The sequence below is a fragment of the Mus caroli genome, unplaced genomic scaffold, assembly GCF_978045245.1.
Source record: "Mus caroli unplaced genomic scaffold, Mus_caroli_1 scaffold_4, whole genome shotgun sequence".
Classification (NCBI taxonomy): domain Eukaryota; kingdom Metazoa; phylum Chordata; class Mammalia; order Rodentia; family Muridae; genus Mus; species Mus caroli.
Window position 1 is genome coordinate 114,849,818 of NW_028227259.1, and position 20,909 is coordinate 114,870,726.

At 42.1% G+C, this 20,909-nt stretch overlaps 1 protein-coding gene across 7 annotated transcripts in view; it reads right to left on the bottom strand.

Annotated features, from left to right (window-relative positions):
- Ep400 (E1A binding protein p400) overlaps positions 1-20,909 on the bottom strand; it is a 107,445-nt gene that overhangs the window by 67,246 nt on the left and 19,290 nt on the right. For 6 of the 7 annotated variants that reach the window (XM_085837025.1, XM_085837023.1, XM_021163040.3 and 3 more), the window contains 5 exons: positions 9,826-9,916; positions 8,069-8,176; positions 7,183-7,568; positions 3,212-3,508; positions 1,394-1,579 (listed from right to left, as the gene is read on the bottom strand). In XM_085837025.1, the coding sequence (XP_085693151.1) occupies positions 1,394-1,579; positions 3,212-3,508; positions 7,183-7,568; positions 8,069-8,176; positions 9,826-9,916 (1,068 nt within the window). The remainder of the gene's footprint in view (positions 1-1,393; positions 1,580-3,211; positions 3,509-7,182; positions 7,569-8,068; positions 8,177-9,825; positions 9,917-20,909) is intronic. The other variant, XM_029477964.2, reaches the window with a different exon arrangement.

The following is a 20,909-nucleotide window of genomic DNA, read 5'->3' on the forward strand; positions in this document are numbered from 1 at the left end:
ACGACTGCGGTTAAGAGTGCCGACTGCTCTTCCAAAGGTCCTGAGTTCAAATCCCAGCAACCACATGGTGGCTCACAACCATCCGTAACAAAAAATCTGATGTCCTCTTCTGGAGTGTCTGAAGACAGCTACAGTGTGCTTACATATAATAAATATTTAAAAAAATAAAAAAAGAAGGAAAGGAAAGGAAAGGAAAGAGGAAAGGGAAGGGGAAAGGGAAGGGGAAAGGGAAGGGGAAGGGGAAGGGGAAGGGGAAGGGGAAGGGGAAGGGGAAAGCCATAGTGATACCATGCACTAGTTTCTCACCAATCCTCTTATGGCTTAGCTCTCCTTGGAGAGCATCTGTCTCTCCTTATCCCAGAGAGAAGGAAGGGTAGCTGTAGGTTTACTGTGCAAAGCTGGCCCATCACTAAGGACTATGGATTCTGTGCTGCTCTTCAGCCTACCTTACCCCACCAGCCAGTTCTTGTCTGCCCTGCCTGGAGTCCACACGTCCAGTCTCCAACCTCTCCGCACTAGTCCATGTGCCAACCCCACTGCTCACATGTCCACTTCATTTGTTATATAGCCACCCTTTCTAGGTTTGTGTCCACATGTCCACGACCATATTCCTTTGTACAAATATTTAAAAGGATTTTAATGTCTATAGATCTAATCTGAGACCCTTTGTCTCAGGTTTTCCCTTCTTAAACCAGCTAAAGAAAGAGAAGAGTTAAAAGATGGAAGTGCACAGGCCAGAGGACAAAGGATCTATCCTAACCTTGAGTACAAGGAAGGTAAAGAGAGAAGCCTGGGCGTGAAAACAATGGTCCACAATGTGCGAGAGCAGGCATAGTTGCCTATATAATGAAAGGTGAGCTGAGTCCCACCCAGAGGACAAAATTTTCCAGAAACCTGTCTTATTTTCACTTTTGTAGAGTGAATAGTGCCACCTCTCAAGTCTCTGAAGAACTTGACTGATGTGGGAACAATAAAATGGAACAAACTCTCCACCAGAACCAGAGACAGCTCAGCCACACAGCAGAAGCAGAAGTGAAGGGAAGGGATGAACATATGACCTATCGTCCTAGGCCTGGCTCCAACTCCTAGCCTTTGCAATCACCTGACCAGTTCTGGGTGCCCTGAAAGAATCCTAATCCTACTTGGCAAGCAAACTGGAAGAAAAAGGAACCCAACCTCTCTACACTAGCACTGTGGCAGGAGGCTGTGTCTGCTCTGACACTAAAGACTCTCTCTGTCTCAGTCAGTTAACACCTTTCTCCACACTCATTAGAATTCAAAAGTCTCCAGGGAACGGGCAAGAGTGATTCACTGCTAGCTACTTAAAGCAATTTAAATCCCAACTACTCTAACAGACACAAAGCATGAATGACTACCCATGTTTCAAACTTACCTTCTTAGCAGCAGCCAACTTCCACCTCCGCTCTTGGGCAAAGTCTGTGGCCATCCACTGCATCTCTTCCAGCAAATAGTCCCAGTGAGATTTCGGGCGTGGGGCCTCTTGAAGCTTTGGCAACCGCCTTAGGGACCACAAGCCTTCCTTCCTTAAATCTGCTATTCGCTGATGGATCTGGTTTTCCTGTAAGATGTATAGATGTGGCTGGTAAGGGTCAGCATGTGATTAAATGTGCTCTGCTAAACCTTATTATGTGAAAGGCTCAGGAACTGAAAGAGATACTCTAGGAGGCCACAGTTTGAAATAAGTGTGCACATAGTCAGGCTCTACAAGAACACAACAGAGAGTCAGACACCTTGTAGGAAACCAAGAGGGGGTGATCCTGCTGTCTCTAAAGAGCAAAACAAAATGACCCAGGTCTAACTTGGAAGTAAAGCAACCATCTAGCATCCCAAGCACCAGTAAAAAAGAGAAAAAGAAAGGCAGAATGAAACTAAAAGAACTAGGGGCTGGAGAGAAGATGGCTCAGCAGTTAAGAGCACTGACTGCTCTTCCAAAGGTCTTGAGTTCAATTCCCAGCAACCACATGGTGGCTCACAACCATCTATAATAGAATTCAATGCCCTCTTCTCGTTTAGCAACGACAATGTACTCGTATAAATAAGTAAATCTGAAAGAAAGAAAGAAAGAAAGAAAGAAAGAAAGAAAGAAAGAAAGAAAGAAAGAAAGAAAACAAACCAATCTTTACACCAAAGAAAATGTGTACAAGAGAAACAACCATGGAGGCTGGAGAGATGGCTCAGTGGTAAGAGCACTGACTGCCCTTCCGAAGGTCCTGAGTTCAAATCCCAGCAACCACATGGCAGCTCACAACCACCCATAATGAGATCTAACGCCCTCTTCTGGTATGTCTGAAGTCAGCTACAGTGTGCTTATGTATAATAATAAATAAATCTTTGAAAAAAAAGAGAAACGACCATGCCAGAATTCACTTTAAAATGACCAAAAAATAGAAGAATCAATGAAGACTGACTACAGAGCTCAAACCAAACCAGGTAATGAACACTGAGTTTATACCAATCTAATGTAATGTATTCTTCTTTAAAATCCTTTGAGGAAGCTAAACAAAACACTCAGCCAACAAAACCTAAGTATCAAGTACCAAGTATTGGGCCGCAACTGCCTCTTGAGGATGGGTGCTCCAGTCCTGCCTGAGTCCTACCCTTTAGCCATGACTAGAAGGAAATCAGCCTACCATGGTCAAGATTCACCACAAGGCAAAGATGTCCATGAGTATACTTCTAGCAGAAAAGGCTGCATTATCTGGTACCAGTCATGGTTTCTAGTGATAGATAATAAACCAAGTGTTGGGGCTGGTGAGATGGCTCAGTGGGTAAGGGCACCCGACTGCTCTTCCGAAGGTCCAGAGTTCAAATCCCAGCAACCACATGGTGGCTCACAACCATCCGTAACGAGATCTGGCGCCCTCTTCTGGAGTGTCTGAAGACAGCTACAGTGTACTTACATATAATCAATAAATAAATCTTTTAAAAAAATAAATAAATAAATAAATAAACCAAGTGTTTAGTTTTAAACTATCACGGCCTTAAAATAATGAAATAGATGTCACAAACCAGAACACTAGTGAGTCCCAACTGTGTTATACAGTGACATACCTTCCTTGTTTTGTTCAGTTACTCTCTTGGCCAGGTTGGGAGCAAGATCTCCCAAGCTCAGGAACTAGAGGATAGCCTAGGAAATAAGGAGATCCCCAAACCAAACAAATATGCTCCATATTTGCCTATGTATACTTACCAGTGTTATTTGTTCTGCCAGTTTATCCTGAGAACCATCCTGGGATGAGGCTGCATTCTGAGCAGGACTCTGTGGCTTAGAAGAAGCTGATACTGCCACCCCTGGAGACCGAGAAGTGATGGGAGACAGAGCCTTGTTGGTAGCAGAAGAGGGTCTGTTCACTGGTGAAGAACGAGCAGGTGAGGGTCCAGGACCTGAGCCACTCACAGGTACAAGGGATGAGGAAGAGGAGGAAGTGGGCAGAGACCGCTGGCAGGGCTGGGCAGAGTCCAAGGGGGGCCTGGTCGATGCCACTGTCTAGTGGGCAGAAGACAAGTGAATCAGGGTCAGGACAAGGCTTCTACAGGTTCAGAGTGTCCAATTCCAGAGAGCTCAGCAGCACAGTCAGTGCCCTCCTCTCCATGGCAATGCATGCACACAGAATCCCAACACCAACCACAACTCAGAACCACAAGGGAGATGGTATCCAAAGATTAAATTGCTGGTCTACACAGAACCTAACAACAACAACAAAAACCCCTCCATTATAAACTGCACTTTTGTGGTATATTATCTCAGAGCTCATGAAAGCTTTTCCTTTTCTTCAACTTTTCCCCCTCGTTTAAAAAGTAATTTGTTGGGCTAGAGAGATGGCTCAGCAGTTAAGAGCACTGACTGCTCTTCCAAAGGTCCTGAGTTCAATTCCCAGCAACCACATACTGGCTCACAACCCTCACAACCATCTGTAATGGGATCTGATGCCCTCTTCTGGTGTGTCTGAAGACTGCTACAGTGTACTTACATATAATAAAGAAATAAATCTTTTTTTTTAATGTAATTTCTTTTCCCCTGAAAGCAAATCAAAAACCAAAAAACCAAAAAACAAAACAAAACAAAAACGAACAAAACAGAACAAAAATCCCTTGATTATACAGCCTAAATAGGCCTTGAACTCTGTATCTTCCTGGGTCAGCCTTCTGGGGCTGGGATTACAGGTACACAATATCACATGCAGTTTTTTTCCTTGCATTTTTTGGAAGATGTTGTCTTCTTGTAATGCTTCTTGAGTCTAAACTGGCAAGTTTTACTTTTAATTTTTAAGTTAAGTTTAATTTGTTTAATAAGTTTAATTTAAAGGCATATAAGTAAAGAAAGGCAGTTGCTTTGACCACGAAGTCACAAGAAAAGAAAGCTGTAAGAAGCCATATGACTGAGCACCACCAGCCTTTCATTCATCTCCCTCTGCTCATTGATTGCATATACAATGTGACCAGACAACACACACCCCTGTTGCCATGATTTTCCCATCATAATGGGCTGTGTCCTCAAACCATGAGCCAGTCTCTTCATCCTTTAATTTAGAGCAAAACAAAATCCACAAAGGACTGGTTTTGTTTTAGCTGTAGAAAAAAATGAATAATGAACTGCTAAACTAGACTTTTTAAATTATGTTTTTATGTAGTAACATCATCCAAGTGTCAACTGAGCTTATTGTTTTTATGTATCTTTTTAGAGATAGGAGCTCAATATTGCATCCCAGGCTGGCCTTGAACTCTCCATTCTCTGCCTCAGCCTCTTGAGTGCTAGGATTACAGGCGAGAGCCACCATGTTCCAGCTTGGCATCTTGCATCTTTTTAACATCCACACATGTCTCTTGTGGCAAGAAGGCTGGAGAAGCAGAAAACTTTTCTTACTGTCCAGAAACCACATTCACAAAAGGGGCCTCAACTCCAACAAGTCTGTGAAATTCTCCCAGGAGCCTAGGAAGGAGGCCACTTAGAGATAGGTGAAAGTCAGGAATAGACTGGCAGGAAGGCCAGTCAGGACTACCAGGACAAGGAGGACTCAACAGACAAAGTCTCAAGATTTAACAATGACCCCAAGAGGGTGAGTGAGTGTCTACCTAATAGGGCCCAGAAGGCACATATATATGTAAATAAAGCGTTGTGGGAATGTACCCAACCTCTATTTACTCATAAATTGCTTTTGCTGTTTCAGGAACAAAGCTGAGGGACTCACAGGAACAGAATGCCCTGCAAAGCCAAAAACTTTCTCCTATGGCCTTTTACAGAAAAGAGGGGTGAGTCCCAGTCCAACCCATAAGAAACAAGGGTCTCTCCCACCCTCCTACCATACTGGTGGTTGACCCTAGGACCTCCTACACTCTAGGCAAACAGTCTACTCAGCTTCCTTTTCACTTTTTTACAACGGGGTCTGTAAGTTTGCCAACACAGCCTTAAACTTGCAATTCTCCTGCTTCAACCTCTCATGTAGCTGTTATTACAGACGTGTGTTATAAGGTCTAATTAAGTAATGGGTTTCTATAGATTTATGGCTTCATTTTATTTTTTAAAAGATTTTATTTATATATGTGTCTCTGTATGGATATGTATATGCACACGAATATAGGTGCCCTTGAAGGTCAGAAGATGTTAGAACCCATGGAACTGGTCTTTTACATTGTGAACCATCCAATGTGGATGGTTTAAGTTGACCTCAGGTCTTCTCTGCAAGAGTAGTATGTGCTCTTAACCACTGAATCACCTCTCCATCCCTGTATAGTTCTTAAAAGTCATCTATCATAGTTGATCCTTGTAGTGACTCTAGAGAACCCTGACTAATACAATCCTTTTATCAACAAAGGCAGAAAATAAAGGTAAGAAAACCCAGTGCTGCTCTAAGTCAGGACTGTGACTCCAAGTGAAAAAAAGATCACTCTCACAAAAGCCACAAGGAGCCAGGTGTAATGGTGCATACCTTTACTCCCACCAGCACTTAGGAGGCAGAGGCAGGCCTGTGAGTTCCAGGACAGCCAGGGATACACAGAAAACCCTCTTTAGAGAGGGAAGGGTGGGAGAGAGGGAAGGAAGCAGAGAGAAAAAGGAAAAGAAAAGAAAGAAAAAGATAGAAAGTCAGCCAGCCACCAGCCAGTCCTGGGGTCAGAGTTTAGTAGCCCTGGGGGAACCACCATCCTTCCCTAACCAAGTGTGTAAGAAGCCTCCATACCTGCCTGCCTCAAAGCTCTAGAATAACCCAAGACCTACACAGAGCCCTACCACTTAGTTAATGACATGGCAAGATTGTAAGCTTGTGGCCTGAACTTGTCAGAAAATGGGAATAGCAATTCCACCTCACAAAATTGCTAAGCAGAAAAACTAACTGCCCATGAACTCATTACCACAGCTAATGGCCGTCAGTCCAGATTGTTCTTCCCATTTTGTTCTCATCAGTTTTAAGTCCTTACTGTATATCCTAACAGGAACTTAAAGCTCTTCTGAGTAGCTCCATTATTAACATGAGGAAGATGAGAGCAGAGGGGACCGGCACTGACTCCCACCCATGCTCTACAGCTGGTGTGCCTACACTGCGCCATCTCACTGGATGTTCTCCAGAAACTAGGGGAAGTATTCACAAACCCACACAGGTGAAAAAAAAAAAAAATCAGTGAGGAGGAGCAGCATGCTCAACATTACAACAGGCACAGTGAGGTCCACACTGGTGGAATTCATAGCACTGGAAAAAGAGCAAAGGAGGAAGTCTAGCTGATGGTGAAAAACCCGGTTTCACCCTTGAACAAAGCTAGAGTCAACACTGAATTGTCACTTCATCTCTTTGGGTCAGTCTCAACTTTCAAGACTGGTAAAATTGGTCACCATCTAATAGTTCCCAAAAGACCAAATGGGGTGACGAATATAACACCCTCTGAATAGCATGTAACTCAACAGGTCGAGGCTTTCTCTACTAACAGCAACAATAATAATGGTTTTCTATTACTTTAATGATTGTTATTACAAAGCCAAATAAAATTAATTTGCAACTTCTACAATAACCAACTGTGCTAAGAGGGCAGGTAAAGCTGCTTCCAGGAATGTGCAGGTTCAGCGCAGACCACCCTACCAAATACCTAGACAGCAAGCCAAGCCACCTCTGCAGACTGTTTCCTCTTTTCTTCTGTACCTCACTAGTAAAACAGCCAATGTCCACAGAGTACCTGGGTCTGGGAAGAAAGCTGAGATGTCTGCATCTGCGCCTTCCCGGGCATCGGAACATGTAGGGCCGGCTGGGCGGGCTGTGAAGAAGGAGCAGGGAGCTGGCTGGGCAGGGGGGCAGGGATAGGGGCATTTAGCTGTTGAGTCTTCACTGGGATTTGGAGCTGAGTTGGAGCCTCCACCATCTGTGACTGCTGTGAAAACTGTAAGGTGGAAGGGAGGGCTGTGGCTGGGACACTGGCCGGAGGCAGCCTCGCAGGAAGCTGTGGTGGTGGGGTATGCAAGCTGGCGGCGTTCTGCACAGGAGGCCCTGTGGAAGGGTCGTACTGCTGCTGACTCTGCTTCTGTCCAGTGAGCTGTGTGGCCTGAGGAGTTGGGGGCATCCCTCCTGAAAAATAAGAAATAGCCCAAAGCACTGACCTTAGTGCATAGCAGCTTCTACCAAATGAGTCACAAGGACACACACTGGACATTCTGCCTCTCATATGAGAACTGTTACAGTCAAAATGGGAGTGTCCTAGAGCAGACCTAAGGTCAGGATGAGCACACAAAGAAGGAAAGAATGCACCCAACTATTGCAAGTTAGTACTAAGCAAAACAAGCATTAAATAATCACAAGGTATCTGACAGCAGTAGCAATTAGGAACAAAGAAAAAAGATCACCAGAAAGCACAATGCAGATGTATGGCTTCCACTAGAATGTCAAGAACCTGTCTCTGGGGGCTTTTTCAATACTGAATTGTCTGGGGTGCAGAGACATGTTCCCATGGGAGAAATTCCACATCTATTAGTCTCCCTTGACTGCATGGCTCCAATGTGGGCTGGGCTCTAGGTTGTGGGCATTCCCTCATGACAAGCTAAGAGCACTGTTCTACTGCTGGGTCTTACCTTGGACTGTTGGCATTAACTGCTGCAGAGGGACTCCTGCATTCACCCCTGGATGCTGGAAAACTACCCCTGGATGACCCACTTCAAGACGAGGTCTCTTAGACTGCTCTAGAATAATTTTCAAGAAAGGTATTGTTTCATGTAAAAATAAAACCATAGAAGTAGTAGGGAAAAAACATATATAAGTGTTTTTTTAATCTTTGAAAAGGGAAGCCCTTCTATGCTATAAGGGATAGCTTGATATAGTTTCATTAAAATTTTGCAAGTACAAATAAAGGCATCATACAAAGGCCAAAGGACAAGAACTGAGAGACATTGCAACACGTGCCTGGCAGAGGCTCACTTAACCATTCTCAAAGCACTCACAAATAACATGAGAAGTTTCAATGCCCAGGACAATGGACAGAGAACATCAATAGCGAGCCAAGAACAGAGTCACAAATAGTTAATGAGCAATAAAAGCTCCTGTGCAACCTTGCTCAAAACCAGATATCCACATCAGAACAGGAGGTATGACTCTACCTTTAGGTCAACCACCAAAGATTACAAGATTTATTAAAGTAAGGAAAATGGATAGATATGAGAGAACCAGAGACTACTGACAGTAATGGAACTAGACATGTTGCTGGCAGGCAATCTGTCAGCAGCACTACATCTTATTCCTTGGGGACCTGGGTGGCAGTTCCTTTAGATCAGCTACCAGATATGACAAATGAACATTTCAGACTAAATGTTAAGTCTCTGTTCATCCTGATTAAAAAAAAATATATGGGGATAACTAAGACTAGAAAAGACTGACTGATAAAGGTCAACTGTCTAAAGCCATGTGCAGTAGCACACAGCTGTAAACCCAAGCACTGGAGGCAGGAGGGTCCCTCCAAATTCAAGGCCAACTTAAGCTACACTGAGAGTTACAGACCAACCAGGTCTCATGGGACAGTATGTAATGATGATAACGGTAGTAATAGGAGGAGCTCTTACTCTTATTAAAGGTTCACCCACACAATGGAACATGGTACCATGGTGCAGACTAGAGGATTTTTCACATGCATGAAGTGGGAAAGTGACCTATTATGGTCAATTTTTTTTAAGTAACTCTGTCTATGTGTTTATATCTGAATTTTTTTCACAATGACTCATCTGTAAGGAAATGTTGAGCCTGAACAGAGTAACATCTGTGAGAATCACACTATACAGACAGTGATCCCTGCAGTGGTTGCAGAAGCAGACATGAAGTCAGAGGCAGCTATGTGTTACCTTCTTGAGCCTCTCACATTAAAAAAAAAGGGGGGGGGTATCAATACATTATGGATCGAGGGGGAAGGCAGCTTAAAAAGAAACTTCCACCAGGCAGTGGTGGCACACGCTTTAATTCCAGCACTTGGGAGGCAGAGGAAAGCAAATAGCTCTAAGTTTAAGGCCAGTTGGGTCTACAGAGGAATCCAAGGATTTTGGTAATCCTTGGTTAGCCAAGGTTACCCAAAGTAGCCCTGTCTCAAAAACCAACTAATTAATCAATGCTTCCAAAGGCGACTAGGCAATGCTAACAGTGAGCTATACCATAATGGTTGTTCATGGGAAGTTAGATGGAATGTACAGAATCAACTTATAAATTTCTAACTTCAATACAGATAAAAACGCAAATATTTTAGTTGATAATACCCCAAACAAAAATTAACTTTGAAAGTAGAAATTAAGTTCCTTAGAAACATGTGGCAACTAAACTGCCACTGCACTGTTAGTCATGCTGGGCATACCTGTGGGTGGCATCACCTGTTGCCTCTTAAAGGGGTCGGCTTCTGTGGCACTGCCAGGCCCCACCACTAGGCTCCCAGTCAGGGATTGGTGCTAGAAAAAAAATAAAAAGCAATGAGATTCTTATTGTTATAGACATTCTTATTGTTATAACCATCAGAAGAATAAGACACACTACACCTACCATACCTATCCCAAACACTGACCTTACTCCTTTTAGTAAGGAGGTTGCTACCTACCTCCCTACCCAATGACTTTAAACACACATACATGTAATGTACATTGACCTAGCAGAATATAAGATTCTAACTTACCTCTGAAGAGAAAAAAAACACTTGTAAAGACCCATTAATTCTGATTTAAATGGAGTTTCAAATCACCACAGATCTACAACCTTCAAAACTAGCTCTAATTACTGAATGTCAACAAGAGGACTAAACTGGGAAATCTTCCTTTCGGTTCTGAGGCTACCTAAGATCATATACTACCTGGCCCAATTTCACAACAAAAGCTCAGTAACACAAGGAAAAGTACAGGTGCCTTCCTACTGGGAAACACATTAAAACCTTAACCTGTAACAATCTATCCTAAAACTTCAAATGATGTTTTTTGGTTATATATACATATACATAATATATATATATATATATATATATATATATATATATATATATATATATATATATGTACATATGTACATGCATTCACACATGTTTGTATATGTGCTTATATGCAAATGAAATATGTATGTTATTTAAGTAAGACTTAAATAAAGTAGAAGACCTCAATCTGTACAAGCTACATGGTTTCAGTTACCTGCATCTGATATTCTGTAAAAGGCAAAGTTATGAGGACAGAAAATGTTCAGTGGTTACAAGAAGTGGGGAGGGATGGGTAGAACTTAGCATGTCTTATCTGATCATCATGGCAGTCTAAACCTACAAAAAGCATAGAAACAAGAGGGTATCCCAGCATGTACTTTGGATTACAAGAATGTCCATGCAGGATCAATTAAACAAGTGAACCCCTGTGGGTGGTGTCAACAGGATTAAGGCTGCACATGTGACATGTGAAAGACAAGAAAACAGTTGATTTGGACAATCTTCACCTTATTTCTGTTCTGCTATAAACCAAAAACTATCCTAAAATAAATAGCCAAGGCTTGGTGGTCTATGTCGTTAATCCCAGCACTCAAGAGGCAGAGGTGGGTGGATATCTCTAAGTTGAAGCTACCCTGGTCTACATAGTGAGTTCTAGGTCAGGCAGGGCTATAGAATAAGGCCCTGTCTAAATTAAAAAAAAAAAAAAAAAAAAAAAAAAAATTTAGGAGACCTTAAAGCTGGGTAGAACATGCTTGTAATCCCAACACTCTGAAAACAGAAGCAGAAAGATGTCATAGTGGGAGACCACCTGGGCATGCATAGTGAGACCCTCTCCAAAAAAATAAAGATTAAAAAAAAAATAAAACAATCAAAAATCATGAAAGCAGAGTCAGACAGATCTCCATCTGAAAACTGTCCCTGTCATCTCAGCAGGTCTCAAGTAGCAGTGCTCCCCAGTAGCTATGGAATCTTTCTCTAAAATACTTGAGTCTTCCAATCTCCTCAGTGGGGCACCTTAAACACCAGTTGCTGGTACTAATCAAAAAACTATGCCGTGCGCATGGTACTGAACTACCTCTAGGCCTTGAGGCCTACAGAGAGGCTGGGTTTGGTCCCTGCAACCCACAGTGAGCACAGAGGTGGTTCATATTTAACAAATATAGGAGGAAGAAAGGAAAGAGCAGAAAAGAGTTTGCTGAATAGTCTTCTGTCAACCTGACATAAGCTAGAGTTATCTGAAAGGAGAGAACCTTAATTGAGAAAATGCTCCCATAATATCTAACTATAGGGACTTTTCTTAACTAGTTATTGATGTGGGAGGGCCCAGGCCATTGTGGGTAGTGCCACCCTTAGACTGGTGGCCATGGATTCTCTTAAGAAAGCAGGATGAGCAAGCCGTGTGGAGCAAGTCAGTAAGCAGCATCCCTCCATGGGCTCCACATCAGCTCCTGCGTTCAGGTTCCTGCCCTATCTGAATTTCTATCCTGGCTTCCTTCAGTGTTATACTACAATGTGGAAGTGTAAGCCAAACAAACTCCTTCCTCCCCAACTTGCTTTTGGTCAAGGTGTTTGGTACCAGAAGCCGAGACAAGAGGTAGACAAGGGAAGAAAGAAAGAAATGATCTAAAAAATCAAAACATGTTTTAACACTGACTTCTCTGTAAATGGGATTATAAATAACTTTTAATGATGTGCACTCTTTTCAATTTTTCAAATATTCTGAAACAAATCGGGGGCTGGTGAGATGGCTCAGTGGGTAAGAGCACCCGACTGCTCTTCCAAAGGTCCAGAGTTCAAATCCCAGCAACCACATGGTGGCTAACAACCATCCGTAACGAGATCTGGTGCCCTCTTCTGGAGTGTCTGAAGACAGCTACAGTGTACTTACATATAATAAATAAATAAATCTTAAAAAAAAAAATCGGTATCACTTATATATCGAAGGCAGTTACTCTTTAGTGAAAAGTGGCTTGCATGTGGGAGTGACCAAGTAGTCTGTATCAGAGGAAACATACTACAAATAATCATAAGCTCTAGGTGAAACATCCAAACAGAGATAGCAGGTGATCTAGGAAGTACTGGAAAGGAACCTACCAAGTTTCCCAAAGTTGGCATGTGGCATGAGGTGCTGTCCCTAAACTACACTCTGTAGAAGGATGACAGGAAGAGTAGAGACTGCTGGACAGAGGAAGCCCAATCTCTTTGCCTAGCTCTGACTGGCAGGTGTTAGATGTATGGCTAGCCATTAACTACACAGGCAGACACACCCAGGCAGCATATAGAAGCCAAGATAATAAACTAAGAGGTTAAGTCCCACCTGCTTTAAAAGAGAACAAATTTGCAGCTACAATACAGTAGCCAGATATAGTAGGCCACAATAGTAATCCTAATACTCAGAGGACTGCAACTATAAAGTCAGCCTGGACTTCATGAAGAAACTCTTGTCTTTAAAAAAGTTAGCTAGAGCCGGGCGTGGTGGCGCACGCCTTTAGTCCCAGCACTCGGGAGGCAGAGGCAGGCGGATTTCTGAGTTCGAGGCCAGCCTGGTCTACAAAGTGAGTTCCAGGACAGCCGGGGCTATACAGAGAAACCCTGTCTCGAAAAACCAAAAAAAAAAAAAAATAAAAAAAATAAAAAAGTTAGCTAGAGCCGGCCGTGGCGCACACCTTTAATCCCAGCACTCAGGAGGCAGAGGCAGGTGGATTTCTGAGTTCCAGGCCAGCCTGGTCTACAGAGTGAGTTCCAGGACAGCCAAGGCTACACAGAGAAACCCTGTCTCGAAAAACCAAAAAAAAAAAAAAAAAAAAAAAAAAGTTAGCTAGGGAGCAGTAAGATAGCTCAGCAGGTAAAGATGTTTGCCACCAAACCTGATAACCTGAGTTACACACAAGAGATCCCTAGTACACATATGAGATAAGAAAACAATCAAGTCACCTAGGTTGTTCTTTGAACTACATACATATGCCATGCACTATGCTCCTACAGCAACAATTGTGTTTACACACACATACACAATAAACAAACAAACAAATAGCTATGTGCTATTCAGAACCTAAACAACACAAAATGAGAAAAAAACAGTGGAAGGAAAGAAAGACATGTAGCCTGCAGAAGATCCAACTCAAATGATTGCTGCCTATACAAGAATGCATTTGCCTCCTCCTGGGGAAGAGTCACATCACCAGGAAACTGCTTGCTAAATGTCTGAACCATGGCTTCTGTAAGCCTGATGCTGTCGCCAAAAGTACAATGGTATCAAGGAAGAAGAGACCTTTGGGCTGGTGAGATGGCTCAGCAGTTAAGAGCACCCACTGCTCTTCTGGAGGTCATGAGTTCAAATCCCAGCAACCACATGATGGCTCACAACCACCCGTAATGAGAAATAAATAATAAAGAACCTATGGGCCAGAGCAAGTGGGAGAAAGGGAAGGGGGAAAAAGAAAAAAGAAAATAAGAAATAATATTTATTTATTTATTTATTTATTTATTTATTTATTATATGTAAGTACACTGTAGCTGTCTTCAGACACTCCAGAAGAGAGAGTCAGATCTCGTTATGGATGGTTGTGAGCCACCATGTGGTTGCTGGGATTTGAACTCCAGTCCTTCGGAAGAGCAGTCGGATGCTCTTACCCAGACAGACAGACAGACACAGACAGGAGAGAGAGAGAGAGAGAGAGAGAGAGAGAGAGAGAGAGAGAGAGAGAGAGAGAGAGAACGAACCAAACCTTCTTTTCAAAAGCATGTCCAGTGGAGTTAGAGAGATGACTCAGTAATTAAGAATACTTTCTGTTGGGAGGCAGAGGCAGGCGGATTTCTCTAAGTTCAGGGCCAGCCTGGTCAGGACAGCCAGGGCTACACAGAGAAACTCTGTCTCGAAAAACCAAAAAAAAAAAAAAAAAAAAAAAAAGGACCATTTTCTGTTCTTATAGACGACCAGAGTTTGATTCCCAGCACCCATATCGTAGCTAACAAGCTTCTGTAACTCTAGTTCCATGGTATCAAATGCTCTCTCCTGGTTGCCACAGGTAATAGAACAAATGTGGTGCATATACATACATGTCAACAGAACAGTCAAGTACATAAAATAAAAATTAAAAATAAATAAATAAAATAGCCGGGCGTGGTGGCGCACACCTTTGATCCCAGCACTCGGGAGGCAGAGGCAGGCGGATTTCTGAGTTCGAGGCCAGCCTGGTCTACAAAGTGAGTTCCAGGACAGCCAGGGCTACACAGAGAAACCCTGTCTCCAAAAAAAAAAAAAAAACAAAAACAAAAACAAAAACAAAAACAAAAACAAAAACAAAAATAAATAAATAAATAAAATAAAAGATCCTAGCACTTAGGAAACAGAGTCTATGAGTTTGAGGCCAGCCAGGTTTACACAGTGAGATCCTGTCTCAAAATAAATAAATAAAATAAAAAATAAAATTCATTTTTAAAAAATCATGTACAGTAAAACAGATTAAGATCCCACATCATGCCGGGCGTGGTGGCTCGCGCCTTTAATCCCAGCACTTGGGAGGCAGAGGCAGGCGGATTTCTGAGTTTGAGGCCAGCCTGGTCTACAGTGTGAGTTCCAGGACAGCCAGGGCTACACAGAGAAACCCTATCTCGAAAAACAAAAAACAAAAAACAACAAAAAAATCCCACATCATGCCTATAAACTTTCCAGTATACACATAAAAATATGAACACATACACAAAATAATACAGAGAACTCTGGATATGTATTCATATTAGCACAAACAGCTGTATAAACCAAAATACATCCTGAAATTCTATTTAGAATTCTTAGTGTAGCTGTCAGCTCAACATTTGTGAGATCATGAAGGCTGGGATATTCTCATACATCCATCAATATTCTTTGCTAAACATGATGTAACATATATCAAGGCCCATACACTAACTCTCTTCTGACTCACAAATGCTACACCCTTAAGAGCACTTCCCTATGGAGACCAAAACCCAAACCTGAACACCAGCTGAACGGACTACAGCTGTCAAACTGATGGAATACATAAAGAAGCAAGCCATGTGGTAGTACACACGTAATGCTAGCAGTTTGGAAGCAGAGATAGGACTGGACTGCTACAGTTCGAAGTCAGTTGTCTTATGACCTGACCCCAACATGTGCATGTGACTTTGTTGTATCATTCAAATGGCTATAAAATATTAAATGACCTATTCCAAGTTTCTGTATCTGAAATTTTGCATAAGACTGTGAGAAGGAAAATGGAGAAAGTCACTTCATACCACTGAAACACCAATAATAGGGCAGAAGAGATGGTTCAACAGCTAAAACATGTAGTGTGCAAGTCCAAATGCCCTAAGCTTGATCCCTACAATCCACATAAAGCCAGATGCAGTGTGTTCATCTGTAATTCTAGTACTTCTATGGTGAGACAGGAGGTAGACTGACGTGGTGGCTAGTGTACACCAGTATGTGGGAGGTAAAGGCAGGCAGGGCTTTGTGAGGTCCAGGCCAGCCTGGTCTACATAACAAGTTCCAAGATAGTCAGTGATACATAGTGAAACTCTAAAAAAAAAAAAAAAAGAAAAATGACTCTTAAAAGTTGTCCTCTTGGACTGGTGAGATGTCTCAGTGGGTAAGAGCACCCAACTGCTCTTCTGAAGGTCCAGAGTTCAAATCCCAGCAACCACATGGTGGCTCACAACCATCCGTAATGAGATCTGGCGCCCTCTTCTGGAGTGTCTGAAGACAGCTACAGTGTACTTACATATAATAAATAAATAAATCTTTAAAAAAAAAAAAAAGTTGTCCTCTTATCTATATACACAGATCGTTTAATGCATGCACGCGCACGCACACACACACACACACACACACACACACACACACACGAGAAGGGGGGGAATGAATGAATGAATGAATAAATAAATAAATAAATAAATAAATAAATAAATATTTTTTGAAGGACCAGGCTGGCATGGTGTGTGGCTCATGCCCTTAATCCCAGCATTTACAAAGCAGAGGCAGTTTGAAGACAGCCCGGTCTACTCAGAAAATTCCAGGCTAGCCAGGCATACATGGTGATAAGACTACCTCAAAACAAAATAAAATAACCAATAATCAAGAACAGTTGGGTTGTGACCAATGACCACACACTTAAGAAAACACCTACTGTCTCCTTCATTTTTGGAGCCATGTCACCACTGACAGACTTGTCTAGTGTATCTGCTGAATTCTGCTGCTTTCTGTTGAGTCTTCACTTTGTGGCACAGCCCTCATCCACCCAAAGAGCACTCTGGTTGATGCCCCACTGCCTCAATATACATAGCCACTGGCCCATGTTGCTGCCAAAGGACCTTAGGTTCTTTTCAGTTAGGGGTACTTACACACAATACTGCTCGAGAACATCACTACACCTATGGTCTGGTTGACGCAAAATTCAAAAACTCCTCAGGCACACACTGCAGAGTTAGGGATGTGCCCATCACTCATCTTTTCCAGGTGAAACAAAATATCTCCTCTTGCCTAGATCAGGCACACTCCACCAGAGGAGGGTGGAAATCACCACATACTCAATAAACACATATGCTTTGCCTAGAACTTATCTCTGATCACTGAGTTTAACTGTAAATATGAATGGCTTAGTCTGCACTGAACACATTAAGCATCTTTTCATATATTTGTAGGTGCCCTTTACCTTCCACAGTCCCACTGTTCTTAAAAAAACAGGCCTTTGTATGACATATAAATGCACTAATACATTACACTTCTCCATATACTAACAGGGATTCCACACATAAATTTTCTTTTTGTTTTGAGACAGGGTTTCACCATATAACTCTGGCTGTACTGAAATTCAGTACGTAGATCAAGCTGGCCTAGAACTCAGAGATTTGCCTGCGTCTGCATCCCAGTGCTGGGATTAAAGGCATGTGCCACTACAGCCAACCTAATTATCTGAAATTTTCTAATTTAAGATTCATCTTCCGAGTCTGGAAAGATGGCTCAGCATGAAGAGCACTAGCTGTTCTGCTACAGGCTCCAAGTGTGGTTCCCAGCACCCGCATCAGGTGGCTCACAATCACCTGTAACTCCACTTCCAGAGGATGCAACAGCCTCTGTATAAATGTAACACACACATACACACACATACATAAATAAAAGCAGTAAAAATAAAATAAAGACTTAAAAGTGACAGTGTACCCACATGTATGACATAAATAATAAATCTAAAAAAAAAAAAAAGATTCTTGCCGGGCGTGGTGGTGCAAGCCTTTAATCCCAGCACTTGGGAGGCAGAAGCAGGCGGATTTCTGAGTTCAAGGCCAGCCTGGTCTACAAAATGAGTTCCAGGACAGCCAGGGCTATATAGAGAAACCCTGTCTCGAAAAACCAAAAAAAAAAAAAAAAAAAAAAAGATTCTCTATGCTCCAAAAACAAATAACAAGTTTAGCAAGGATGTAGAATGCAGGTTAAAATACCCAGCAGCTGTATTTTTTTTTTTTTTTTTTTTTTGAGACAGGGTTTCTCTGTGTAGCCCTGGCTGTCCTGGAACTCACTTTGTAGACCAGGCTGGCCTCGAACTCAGAAATCCGCTTGTCTCTGCCTCCCGAGTGCTGGGATTAAAGGTGTGCACCACCACGCCCAGCCAGCAGCTGTATTTTTATGTTTGGAATAGCCAGCTGTATTTTTATGTTTGGAATTAAGAGCTAAGAACCATTTGTTTCCATCCCATAATCAGCCACCAAACCCAGACACTACTGCATGTGCCAGCAAGATTTTGCTGAAAGAACCCTGATATAGCTGTCTCGGATGAGGCTATGCCGGTGCCAGGCAAATACAGAAGTGGATGTTCACAGTCATCTATAGGATGGAACACAGGGTCCCCAATGGAGGAGCTAGATAAAGTACCCAAGGAGATGAAGGGGTCTGCAACCCTATAGGTGGAACAACAATATGAACTAACCAGTACCCCCAGAGCCTGTGTCTCTAGCTGCATATGTATCAGAAGATGACCTAGTCGGCCATCATTGGGAAGAGAGGCCCCTTGGTCTTGCTAACTTTATATACCCCAGTACAGGGGAACGCCAGGGCCAAGAAGTGGGAGTGGGCGGGGGGGTGGGTGGGAGTATAGGGAACTGTCAGGAAAACATTTGAAATGTAAATAAAGAAATATCTAATAAAAAAAGATTCATTTGCTTGTTTAAGCTTTATGTATTTTATACATATGTGAGTACACTGTCACTATCTTCAGACACACCAGAAGAGGGTATCAGATCCCATTACAGATGATTGTAAGCCACCATGTGGTTGCTAGGAATTAAACTTAGGACCTCTGGAAGGGCAGTCAGTGCTCCTAACCACTGAGCCATCTCTCCAGGCCCCTAGGAACCGTTTTTAAATACTATTTATAACAGCAAAATAGTAATATACTTAAATATAAATCTAACAAGTTAGCATACAACATTAGCGTGCTGAAAATTACAAAGCACCAATGAAGGAAACCAAACAGTCACATTCAAGAACTGAAATACAGTGTAGTAGGACTAGCAGTTCTCCCCAAACTGGTTTTAACAGTAACAATGCAATACCCATCACATCCTAGCAGAATACCAAGTCTATTCTGAAACCTACAGGAAAGGGGAAAGGAATACAAGGACAAAAACAAAACAACAAAGGAAACAGAACAAAGGAGAAAATTTATGCTGCCTGGGCCAGTGAGATGGCTCAGTGGGTAAAAAGGTAACTGTGACCAAGTCTGGTGACCACAACTGATCATGGTGGAAGAAAAGAACAGACTCTTGGAAGCAATCCTATGACATCCGCTTGTGTACCATGGTAGGCACATTCCTGAACACACACACACACACACACACACACGCTCTCGAGGGAGACAGAGACACACACACCAGACACTAGCACATTCAAACACCCATTTGCACAAACTAACACCCACAAACATGTCACCCCACATAAAACTTCACTAAAATGGATAATAAGTCTAAATATCAAGTTACTGAACTTCCAGGCTAAAACACAAGAGATCTTTGTGACCTTGGATAGAGCAGAATTCTTAGGAATTCTTAGGAATTCTGATAAGAAGGGCAGTACATCACTTTTAGGCCTTCTGGCTTAGACCAAGTACAAACATAACCCATTTTTTAAAATGTTGTTATACTTCATCAAAGTTTTAAATAATTGCTCTACAAAGATAATCAAGAAAAAAATTGCAGCTGTTTGGTACTGTTGTACCAAACAGGTGGTATCTATATCATGCAACAAACTTTGTGCTGAAGTGGAGAGTGAAGAACATGACCCTCACTACTGCTGAGAACAGAAAACCACATAAGGGAAAAAAAAAGTTTAGCCTTATAAAGTTGAGCATATTCTCCACATATGACCCAGTAATCAGACTCTTGACTCCCAGGCATTCATGCAAATGAAATGAATACCCATGTACACACAAATGCTTTCTGTAAACAATTACAGCAGTTTTGTTTGTGAATCCCTAAAACAAACAATTAACCATCAAAAGATGAAAGGGTAAAACTGCTTGCTGAAAACATCACCAAGAGAACAACAGGCTAAATTGTAAAATCATATGAGGTTGGACAGACTACTTAGTGTGTCTTAATAGTTTTGCAGAAGCCGGGCAGTGGTGGCGCACACCTTTAATCCTAGCACTTGGGAGGCAGAGGCAGGTGGATTTCTGAGTTCGAGGCCAGCCTGGTCTACAGAGTGAGTTCCAGGACAGCCAGGGCTACACAGAGAAACCCTGTCTCGAAAAACCAAAAAAAACAAAAACAAAAACAAAAAAAACTCAAGTTCCAGAAGATCTGATGACCTCTTCTGGTTTCTTATACACATGAAGTAAGTCTTAAAAAAAAAATTTTTTTTAAAAATAGAAAAGGAAAAAAAAAGAAAAAATAATTAAAACATACCACATTCCCAGAATGGAGGATGCCTACTAAGAAGGGCAACCTGGGTAAGCAGCCTTCCTCCTTGGAAAGAACAGGTTAAGCCCTCTCAACCTATACACTCTGTGGCCTTTGTTTCAATAACTTAAGAAGATTGTCACAGCCATGATAGACAAAAATTAGGTTCTTTCCCAGTTTGGCCAAACTGTAAGCAAATGTGCTTCGCTTAACCAATTTCTGCTTCCTAACATCTTTTGGAATATTAAGAACCTGTGATGACACGTTATGGACCCTATCAGGAAGCAGTAACAGTATTCAGCAATCAGAAAAAAAAAAACAGGCTGACCAGAAAGATGATGATCCATGATTCTAGTACACCCCACCCTGGAAAAGTCACACACTTAAACACTGGAGAGGACTCATCAGAGGACAGGAAAGGCTACACCATACAAAGAGTGCAGGAGGACTTTTTTTTTTTTTTTTTTAAAGCTGTGCTGAGAAGTAGACAATGCTTTGGTTTATCAACATTCATATAATTATAGACCAAAGAAAAGTGAATGCTACTGAATGTTAAGCAAACAAAACCAAACAAG